Consider the following 12,107-nt stretch of genomic DNA (forward strand, 5'->3'; position numbering starts at 1 on the left):
AGCGAATCGAAACTCAAAACTCCCAGTCTCAATGGGCTCCCTCCTCTTAGCAGCACCACAATAAAGTAAAATAGAAACACGCGACTTGTGACAAACCACACCGGTGGGCGCATGCCAACCCGAGCGAAATCTCTCAACAGACGAGCACACAACACACGTGACATCTCCCAACAGAACAACACAGACACACACCCGTGACATCTTTCAACAGAACACACAGACACACACCCGTGACATCTCCCAACACAAGAACACACAGACACACACGCGTGACATCTCCAAACAGAAGAACACAGACACACACACGCGCATGACATCTTTCAACAGAAGAACACAGACACACACGCATGACATCTTCCAAAAGAAGAACACACAGACAAACACCCGTGACATCTCCCAACAGAAGCACACACACAGACACAAACAGACACACTCGCGACATCTCCCAACAGAAGCACACACACACAAACACACACAGACACACATAAGCGTGACATTTCCCAACAGAAGCACACACACACAGAGACACACACAAACACGCACAGACGCGCGCGCGCAAACTCATAAACAATGCAAAGTTCGACTCACGGGGTGCATCGTCTTGACATCTCACAGTGACGGCCAATAACGCTTGCACCGCCAGCAGCCAAAAGGTCCTCCGGATCATCATCGTGCTCAGGCGTGAGCGACACAACGGGGGGTCACAGACACGCAGCAGCAGAGTTGCTCAGAGGTCCTCAATATTTCACGTGCGCATTAAGGAGTCCCACGGGGAAGAGGGATTTGTTAATAACGGGCTCGCTCCTGACGCTGTTGCCGCCACCGAGAGGTGGTGATTGGGGTCGGGACGGGGGGGGACTGCCTGGCACCGGTCGACGAGTCCCTCTTCGCAGACGCAGTGGCGCGCTGCTTCAATCGCTTACGACTTTAAGAATGCCGCCCCCTTCGCCTTTATGGCGACGCTGCTCCGCCCCGAGCTTCTGAGTGGTGGAGGAGGTTCACTCCCGCCACGCCAATTTGTAATCCGAGCGTACGACACCCGCGGAGAGGGTGGTGGTGGTGGCTCTCACTGCGGTGATGAACACCCCCCCCCCTCCTCCCACGCCTATCCTGCCAAAGGCAACCCCCCCCCCCCACCCCCGTGTAGCCTCAACAGACTGTTGGGGAAAGTGCTGTTAGCGAGTGAAGGCCGGTACACGAGGGGGTGGGTGGGCCAGTATTGCCACCAGGTACTCGTTTGAGGCTGAGTCGACCTAGGAGGAGGGCCCAGGGCAGGTTCAGATAATCGTCACTGCTGGTGATGGTGGCCGTGAGCAGGGAATCGAACTCGGGTGGTTGGGTTCGTGGCGCAGCGCGCTAACCGCTGCACCACCACTCCCCCCCACCACCCACACCATCGCTGCTGCTCAATGCACGCAGGTGCAGAGGCGGCGATGGGGTTGGTGGGTGGGTTGGTGGGTGGGTGGGTTGGTGGGTGGGTGGTTTGGTGGATGGGTTGGTTGGTGGGTGGGTTGGTGGGTGGGTGGGTGGGTTAGTTGGTGGGTCGGTGGGTGGGTTAGTTGGTGGGGGGGTTGGTGGGTGGGGGGGTTTGGTGGGGGGGTTGGTGGGTGGGTGGGTGGGAGGATCGACACGTGGCCGAAGCAAACCCACGTGGGGTGAGGGTGGTTCACGATGCCCACCCCACCTCGCCACCGAGTATTTAGAAACAACCCCCAGAGACTTTGCGGGCGATTTTTTTCTACTTGAACATCGCTCTCTCGCGCTCTCTCTCTCTCCATATATATTCAACTACTGGAGATAGAACTCGGTCGAGGGCATTCGGGACGTGAGCCCCTTCTTGCGTAAAGCAGCGGTTCGTCTTCTCTCACCTGGGGTGCACTCCGTATCCCCTGGGCGTGCGAGACGTGGATAGATTTGTTTTTGTTGTTAGAAGCTAAATAATCGAAAACGCAAATTAGGTACGGGACACGTGAGTTACAACATCACTCTGTTTAAGCAAACCCTGTGTCAGTTTAACACGTAGGCTTTCGCGACCAATATTATTATTAATCAACGTTTTTGGGTTTAGATCGCGTTATTTATAAATGTGTCGTAACCCTCCACCACCCGACACGGCCAATCAGTAAAAAAGTGTCACGTTGACAAAAGACAAATAGTTCACGCTTCAACACACCGGTCGGCTAAAGCAGTGAACTATTTGTCTTTTGTCAACGTGACACTTTTTTACTGATTGGCCGTGTCGGGTGGTGGAGGGTTACGACACATTTATAAATAACGCGATCTAAACCCCAAAACGTTGATTATGAATAAACCTTGTGTGTTTATTAACATTGCACATTTCTGTTGTAACAACCGAGAAACAACGGGGGGGGGGGGGGGGGAGTGTACAAAGGATGCAGAGAAGGTTATAAGAGCCAGCGAGGGACGAGACCCACAAAAATATCGATGTCCTCCTGTCAAGGATCGCCCCGCGAGTGGAGCTGTCGAGACTCGGCCAGCTCGCCGCTCTCGGCGTGACCTCGGAGTAGATTGAACTTTGCTGACCGAGAGGGACGCGGTCATCCGGCTGCGGCGCTGATCGCGGCACCCGGCAACGCCACAGCGAGGAGCGGCCTCTTGCAAACCAGAATGAATCACCAAACTAGAACAGGTAACCGGACCAGCATTAGTAGCCAAACGAAACTGTGGAACACCACGATTACATGGAACACCACGATTACATGGAACACCACTGGACCATGGAACACCACGATTCCATGGAACATCACGATCCCTCCCCTTGGCTCTCACGACTCAGCACCGGGGAAGAGGCAAAGCGGTGGTGCAGTGGTCGTGGCACTCCGCTGGGAACCCGGCACCAGGAGTTCGATTCCCGTCCAATGCGGGAATCGAACTCCACTACCCTCTCACCCCACACAGTGACCAGCATGGTGAAGTACGGTCAACCCGACTGACATGGTGTGGGGACACCTTCTCCTCCGGATTAACAAAGGAGCTGTGGATGACTCTGTGGATGACTCCGTGAATGACTCCGTGAATGAGTCTGTGAATGACTCTGTAGATGACTATGTGGATGACTATGTGGATGACTATGTGGATGACTATGTGGATGACTCTGTGGATGACTCCGTGAATGACTATGTGAATGACTCTGTGAATGACTATGTGAATGACTGTGAATGACTCTGTGAATGACTATGTGAATGACTCTGTGAATGACTCCGTGAATGACTATGTGAATGACTATGTGGATGACTCTGTGGATGACTCCGTGAATGACTATGTGAATGACTCTGTGAATTACTCCCTGAATTACTCCGTGAATGACTCCGTGGATGACTCTGTGAATGACTCTGTGCGCTCAGCATCAGAGAGGTTTACATCATTGGTACCTCATTTGCCAATAAAAAATATGATAATAGTTTTTTTACCCTTTAATCTGGCAACAAAACTAGCACATTTTTTACCACAATACCTGCAGTCATAATGCAAACAAAAAACCAATGGTGTAAATGCTTACCCCGAGCTCTCATACTCTGGTGGTGCATTGTCTTTGAGTTGTGCGCCTTTTGGCGTCATCTGGTCCAACACCATGTGAGACTGGGCTATAAGGAAAGCTGTCTCGGGTGTGAACCAATCAACTTCAAGGACAGTGCATACATTATCAGAGTTGTGCTTTTTGTTTGCATTATGACTGCAGGTATTGTGGTCTATGCAAACATGACTCCTCGTAAAAAGGTGTCAGTTCTGTTGCCAGATAGAAGGGTAAAAATCCAATTATCATCAGAGAGGTTATTCAGACCAAGGCCTTTACGGCGCTGCAGCCCATCACAAGCTCTACCCCCAACTGCTAACAACAGAGAAATCCAGGAAGAGTAACGCAAGCACGTGTGTATGTTGGACTTCTTTCGTACCATACGTAGCCCACGGTGCTGATGGGAGGCGTGACGAGGCGCTACCCGGTATTTTGGGAGCGAATTTTTGCCGGGGGAGTGTTTTTATTTCGCTTAAAACATTTGTACCCGGGTGTTGGCGCGTGTGAGACCAACGCACGCAAACAGCGGCTTCGCTCATCCAGCGCCAAACGAATCGCGTTCACCGATGTCAGCAAGACAGCGGCGGCAGTTCACGCAACAAAAACGAATCGCGTTCACCCGCCAGCATTCACCGCTATCGGTCAACGCTGGCGGCGAGTTCACGCGTGTAACTCGGTGGCCCAGGGGCAGGGGCAGGTTGGTCAGCTGGGGGTTGCGTGTGTTATAGTAATAGTTCAAATACCCTTTGATTCTTTCGATTGAAAGCTTTCGTGACTGCAGGGATTCATCTTCTTGGTTCTTTCGGTAAAGTCACGTAGAAGGGAAGAACAGGTCTGTCTTTCCGACAGACCTGTTCTTCACCTGAGGACGGCTGCTTGCGTTGTGGCCGAAATGTCGTGAGAATTATTTTATAATGTTTTATTTTTATTATTTTATTATTTCCCTTCTATGTGACTTTACCGAAAGAACCAAGAAGATGTACCCTTTGATTCTTTCGGTAAAGTCACGTCGGTAGAAAAATAACACTGGTCAACACAATTTTTCTGGCATAAGGTATTCCAACGGTTATAAGGTAATTTTGGGGTGCTGATTCCAAATCTGGCATCATTTTTGTCTATCACGTCAGGTTTTTTTGAGATATCAAATATTGCATTTTCAATAAAAACTGCGGAAGAAAAGTATTAAATAAATGTGGATATCTACATAAGATGATATTATAAACACACTATCCTAAAAATACAGCACCATATTTTAACACTAAAGCAGTCACTGACTCGCAGAGTTAATTTCGGGTACAATCAATGAAAATGGGGTATGCCGATAGCATAAAAATGAGATGTGATAGAGCAAATCTGAGATCAGATTTGGAATCAGCACCCTGAAATTAGTCTAAAACAGCTGCAAAAGTCCAGGCCAGAATTTATTTTATTTTATTTTGTTGACCAGTGTTATAGATCACGACGTTTCGATTTTATTATTTTATTATTTTTCTACCCACGTGACTTTACCGAAAGAACCAAAGAGTATGGATTCCTGCAGTCACGAAAGCTTCAAATAAATCATTCAAATTCCATCATAGGATCCCAACGCGCAATGCAAGTAGGTTGCCGTTTGCGTGGAGCATGGGAAATGTCCCCGCTCCCCATACGCACGAGAAAAAAAAAACACGTAGCACCGAGCCTCCTGTGTGAACGATTGTTGCCATTGCACTTGCATCTTCTTGGTTCTTTCGGTAAAGTCACGTAGAAGGGAAATAATAAAATAATAAAAATTCAACATGATCAAATAAAATGCTCACGACGTTTCGGCCACAACGCTAGCAGCCGTCCTCAGGTGAAGAACAGAGCTGTCGGAAAGACAGCGTCCTGAAAATCGAAAAATGTGCATTCACAGCACGGCAATATTGGGGCAGAGCACCTTGCGATACATATACGGAGGCTGCCTCTGGGTTCCCACGTCGCACACGGCCCGTGGAGGAAGGTGAACGGTGGCCTGGTGAGCACTGGAGTTGGAACTTTTTTGTTCCAAGAACGTCCGGTGGGGGGGGGGGGGAGAGCCCAGAATGCCGCGCTGGTAAATTCACTACCCGTCCGTCAAGAAGCAAAATCCCTCGATAAATTGGGCTGCCGTGGTGGCGAGGTGTTAACTACCTCGCCTGGTCTACAGGAAGTCGTGGGATCGATCACGACTCTGACGCCTGCTGCTGTATATTTGGAGTTTGCGTGTCTCTCTCTCTCTCATCATCATCATCACGGTGGCTAGGAGATGTTAACTACCTCGCCTGGTATACAGGAGATCGTAGGTTCGATCCGGACTCTGACGCCTGTTGTATATTTGGAGTTTGCGTGTCTCTCTCTCCTCCCGTGGTCGCGTGGATTTTTCTCCGGTTTTTCCCTCCGCTTTTAGAATCAACGTCACGGCGTTTAGAGTATTTGGCTGCTATGAATGTTTACACGACGCTGCTGATGAAGCAGATCGTTGAGCCGTCATTCGTGATGGCCAGGTTGCTTCTGAAAAAGAGATATACAGCTCAGTGGGGCCTTACCTGGTAAAATAAAAAGTTTAATCAATAAAAGCAGAAGAACGGGGGGCTGGGGGGGGTGGGGTTGCTTTACGCAACACGCCCGGTTTGATTCCCGGCCACGGCTAGCATCAGTAACGAGTGCGCCTTTTGGCGTCATCTGGTCCAGCACCACGTGAGACTCGGCTCTGAGAAAAGCTGTCTCGGGTGTGGACCAATCAATTTCAAGGACAGTGCACATACATTATCAGAGTTGTGTTTTTTCTGACTTCTAAAAAGTACAGAAAATGTCTATTATTCCCCACAAACTTTGCATTTGTCACCAGGACAGTGATATTTAGAAATGTACCTATTGTCAATGAGAAAACGGGCGCGTTTGTGTCTTTTCGTACGCATGAAGTCAGAAAAAACCCATATGAATCAAAATTAACATGTATTTATACTAAAGTAATACAAAAATTACTACAAAAGATTTAGAAGTAAGTAGTTTTTCTAGATTTACGATTATACTGTAAATCACTTTCACGAATCAACCCACAAATGTCGTCTCCCATCATGTTCTCGTTATACTGTCATTGGTAGCGGCGTTCAAAGTCCAGTATATCCTGGTGGAAGCGCTCGCCTTGCTCCTCCGAGTACGCTCCCATGTTCTCCTTGAATGTATCAAGATGAACATCAAGGATATGGACTTTGAGGAACATCCTACAGCCCATTGTGCCATAGTTCTTCACCAGAGTCTCAACCAACTCAACTCCACATAGTTTTCGACTTTGTGATTGCCCAGGAAGCCACGAACCACTGCGACAAAGCTGTTCCAAGCCACTGTCTCCTTACTAGTGAGCTTCTTGGGGAATTCATTGCACTCCAGGATCTTCTTTATCTGTGGTCCGACGAAGACACCGGCTTTGACCTTTGCCGCAGACAGTTTAGGGAAGAAGTCTTGAAAGTACGTGAAGGCTGCCGACTGCTTATCTACAGCTCTGACAAATTGTTTCACAAGGCCCAATTTGATGTGCAGTGGTGGCATCAGCACTTTCCGGGGGTCCACCAGTGGCTCCCACTTGACGTTGTTCCTCCTACAGAGAACTCGGTCCGCTGTGGCCAGTCCCGCCTGTGGTAGTGCGCCTTGGTGTCTAAATCTTTTATAGTCATTTTTGTATTACTTTAGTATAAATACATGTTAATTTTGATTCTTGTTGTTTTTTTCTGACTTTATGTGAACGAAAAGACACAAAATCGCCCGTTTTCTCGTTGAAAATAGGTACATTTCAAAATATCATCGTCCTGATCACAAAAGCAAAGTTTGTGTGGAATAATAGCCTTTTTCTGTACTTTTGAGGCATAGGCAATTAGGAAATAACACTTACTACCCAGGAACAAAATAAATATTTAAATGTGTTGCACACAGAGTCACTACACACGTGGACGTTCACAACCGTGGCACGGAATCAAGAATCATCGAGCTCAGGTTGTTTTTTTATGGGGCCTTTTGTGGCGTGCCGCGTTTAGTCCCCTCCCTGCCCCCCCTGCCCCCCTGCCCCTCCCTGCCCCTCCCCTGCCCCTCCCCCCCACTCCCCCCGCCCCTCCAGCAAATATTTTAAATTATCACACAAAAAAAAATCGTAATTAACGCTGCACGTTTAAATACGAGTTGTCTCAGACTCAACGGAGTTCCTGGTACCACGGCGGTTTAAAAAGCAGAACCTTTTAACGTCAGAAGGCGTTGCTTTGCTTTTTTAAATTCTCATCGTAGGGAACCACAATTGCAAACAGTTTTTGGTCGCGTATTTATTTATTATTATTATATATTTTTGTTCCTACCCTGGCCATCGGAATTTCACTGAAGGCGCTTTGTGGTTAGCGGCTCAGATTGGCCACCATATGTTTGGGCTCCGTCCAGGCCCACGCAAGGCGATGCCACGACCACGAAGGCACAGCAGTCGGCATCGGGAGAGAAGATGGTCTGGCTACGTACGGTGCGATAGAAGTTCAACACACGTACACACACCGCACCTCCGATTAGCAGAGTTGGCTACGTACGGTGCGATAGAAGTTCAACATACGTACACTTACATCATCTCAACTGGCGAGGCCCCATTGAGCCAAGCAGCTCCGTTACAGTTTTAATTCAAAGAAACTTTAAACTATTTTTTATTTTACCAGGTAAGGCCCACTGAGCCATGGAGTTGTTTTTTTTCAGAAGCGACCTGGCCGTCACAATGATAGCTCAACGAAGTGGGCTTATCACGTGACATTAATAGCAGCAGACGAATACTCTGAACGCGTGATGTTGATTATAAATGTGGAGGGGAAAAACCGAAGGACCCGGAGCAACATCCACGCGAAGAGAGACACGCAAACTCCAAATGTACAGCAGGCGTCAGGGTCGGGATCGAACCCACGATCTCCTGTAGACCAGGCGAGGTAGTTAACATCTCCGAGCCACCGTGATGATGATGAGAGAGAAAGAGAGAGACACCGCAAACTCGGAATATACAGCAGGCGTCAGGGTCGAGAATCGAACGCATGTTTAATGCTTAATGTGGAGAGCTAAAAACCCGGAGGGTTGCCAGTGGGAGGTGACGAGCCTGACGACACAAACCTCTGCGGCGGAGAGAGGAGGGTTGTCCGTGAAGCAGAACGGCATTCAGGGCAGCGGCGTCTTGTGACGACCTGCACCACTTCATCTCATCGCCACGAGTCTCTCCTATCCGCCAGAGAGCTCCCAGCAGCGCTGTGTGTTGCTGGCCGCTTGGCAACCGCGATAAAAAAAAGAACATATATATTGAATTTCGATTTAAAGCTTTCGTGACTGCAGGGATTCATCTTCTTGGTTCTTTCGGTAAAGTCACGTAGAAGGGAAATAATAAAATTGGCTACATGCGGCGCGAAAGAAGTTCAGCGTGCGTGCAAAAAGTGCGTGAGTGCACAAAGTGCGTGCGTGCAAAAAGTGCGTGCGTGCAAAAGTGCGCATGCACAAAGTGCGTGCGCGCACAAAGTGCGTGCGTGCGTGCAAAAGTGCGCGTGTGAAAAAGTGCGTGCGTGCACAAAGTGCGTGCGTGCGTGCAAAAGTGCGCGTGTGAAAAAGTGCGTGCGTGCACAAAGTGCGTGCGTGCACAAAGTGCGTGCGTGCACAAAGTGCGCGTGTGAAAAAGTGCGTGCGTGCAAAAGTGCGCGTGGTCGGAGTTGCTGTGCGATACGATAAAAGGGGGATCGTGGTGAGGGACCCACGCTTGCAAGAGCGACACCGAGAAGGCAGAAGAAGGGACGCGTGGAGGCGGGGAGCGAACGCGGGGTCGAGGCACCGAGTTGACCCCGTTGGGAGAGCTGAGATCTGGGGTCGTGCGGGGATCACCGCCGCCGGAAAGGGATCGCGTCGCGCGCGACCAACCCAACCGCGGTCGTCACGAGCGTCCGTTCACTAAGGGGGCATGGGTGGCTAGGAGATGTTGACTACCTCGCCTGGTCTACAGGAGGGGTCGTGATTCGATCCCAACCCCAGACGCCTGCTGCTGTATATTTGGACTTTGCATGTCTCTCTCTCTTCTCTCGTCATCATCATTCTCACGGTGGCTAGGAGATGTTAACTACCTCGCCTGGTCTACAGGAGGGGTCGTGGATTCGATCCCAACCCCAGACGCTGTTGTATATTTGGACTTTGCATGTCTCTCTCTCTCTCTCTCTCGTCATCATCATTATCATGGTGGCTAGGAGATGTTAACTACCTCGCCTGGTCTACAGGAGGGGTCGTGGTTTCGATCCCGACCCTGACGCCTGCTGTATTTTTGGAGTTTGTGTGTTTCTCATCATCATCACGGTTGCTAGGAGATGTAACTACCTCGCCTGGTCTACAGGAGGACGTGGGTTCGATCCCGACCCTGACGCCTGCTGCTGTATATTTGGAGTTTGCGTGTCTCTCTCTCTCCCCGTGGTCGCGTGGGTTTTTTCTCTGGGCCCTCCGGGTCTTCTTTCCACATTTAGAAACACGCGTTCAGAGTATTTGGCCGCTATAAATTTCCACACGATGATGATGATAAGCCCACTTCGTTGAGGCCGTCATTTGTGATGACCAGGTCGCTTCTGAAAAATATTATATAGCTTCGGTGGGGGCATTACCTGGTAAAATAAAAAATAGTTTAATAGGTTTTAGCATCGGTGTGAGCTCAGACAAAGGCGGTCGGGTGTGGTGCTGGCCAAACCCACGACGTTTCGATCGCTTGTGTGCGATTCGAAACGTCGTGGGATTTTGTTTTTTTTATTCTAATTGTATTTTTATTTTCTATCTACGTGACTTTACCGCAAGACCAAGAAGATGAATTTCCCTGCAGTCACGAAAGTTTTAAGTCAAAACCCAACTCAAAGTTCAAGATCGGCAATTGCCCCGGTGGTGAACACGAGACGGCGATGGTCCTTGACGATCCGTAAACAAACAGCGCGTCACGAAGACGGTCCCTTCAAGACGAAGATATGAATGGCACGGTGTTTTGTGTTTTGTTCCACTAAAACCCTCCACCACCCGACAGAGCCAAATCGAATCAATGTGTCACGTGTGGGCACATTTTGCCTTAACGCCCCACACACAACAACAGCAACAACAACCGCCATTCGCCACTGAGTGGCGGTGACGTTACCACGACGCTTGTGCCAGGCTAGGTGCACATTGAGGCCACGTGGAGTGTCCAACGCTCGCTGGCCAAGAGGTCACGGGGAAGACTCAGCAGGTGCCACGGGTTGACTGAGATGACTGGCCGATGCACCACTACAAAGACAACGATTTCTCGTATAGCCTTCACAGACCTCTTGAGGCAAGGTCTGTTAGCGAGTAGTACTTATGAGTGGCCAACGCCACGCCCGACCGCCTTTGTCTCCCCAGCGGCGATGTTTGTACACCACACCAGGTGCTCATCTGAGGCCGAGTCGGCCATGAGCGGGAATCGAACTCGGGTCGCCGGGTTCATAGCGCAGCGCAGCGCTAACCGCTACACTACCGCACACACCACACACACACCCACACACCCACCCATACACACACCCACACACACACACACACACACACACCCCCACACACATCCACACCCACACACCCACCACACACACACACCCCCACACACCCCACACACATCCACCCCACACACCCACACACCCACCCACCCATACACACACCCATACACACCCCCCCACACACACACCCACACCACCCACACACCCACCCATACACACACCCCCACACACACACCCATCCACACACACACCCACCCACACACCCACCGCCACATCCACACACCCACCCACACACACACCCACCCACCCACACACACACCCCCACACCCACACACCCCCACACCCACACACACACTCCCACACCCACACACCCACCCACACCCACCCACCCACACACCCATCCACACACCACCACCACACCCACACAACACCCACCCACACACCCACACACACCCCACACACCCACCCACACACCCACCCATACACACACCCCCCACACACACACACCCCCACACCCACCCACCCACACCTGTCCTACACACGAACACCTGCACGATGGAAAGCGCATGACAACCAGCGACGGGATCGCAACGAGGGGTTTCGACCCCCCCCTCCCCCTGGCCCCCCCCTCCCCCCCCCCCCCCTCCCCCCCCCCCCCCCTCCCCCTGCCCCCCCCCCCCCCCCCGGGCCCCCCTCCCCCCGGCCCCCGTCAGCGCACGGCGACCTCCGCCGAGGACGTCTCGTGGACCCATCGACGCGTGGCTCGCCTCGGACTCCCGGCCGAGTGGGCGGCCACCTCCCCCGGCCCGGACGTGATCAGGGGCCTGCACGCTAGCGCTCCCCACGTGTCGCTCCGGGGATGCCACGTGGGAGCCTCCTCGCTCGCTCGCTCCTTGGTCGCCCCACCCACACATACACACATCCACACAAACACACACCCACACACACACCCATACACATATCCACCCACCCACACACACCCACAACAACAACCGCCATTCGCCACTAAGTGGCGGTGACGTCACCACGACTCTTGTGCCAGGCCATGT

At 51.2% G+C, this 12,107-nt stretch overlaps 1 protein-coding gene across 1 annotated transcript in view; it reads right to left on the minus strand.

Annotated features, from left to right (window-relative positions):
* LOC133358234 (collagen alpha-1(I) chain-like) overlaps positions 1-953 on the minus strand; it is a 33,309-nt gene extending 32,356 nt beyond the window's left edge. Inside the window, exon 1 of the mRNA XM_061576478.1 lies at positions 589-953. Within this exon, the coding sequence (XP_061432462.1) occupies positions 589-670 (82 nt within the window). The 5' untranslated portion in view covers positions 671-953. The remainder of the gene's footprint in view (positions 1-588) is intronic.
* Between the last annotated feature and the right edge of the window lie 11,154 nt (positions 954-12,107).

Source organism: Lethenteron reissneri, chromosome 61 (genome assembly GCF_015708825.2).
Source record: "Lethenteron reissneri isolate LAM-NWPU_2019-01 chromosome 61, ASM1570882v1, whole genome shotgun sequence".
Taxonomy (NCBI): Eukaryota; Metazoa; Chordata; class Hyperoartia; order Petromyzontiformes; family Petromyzontidae; genus Lethenteron; species Lethenteron reissneri.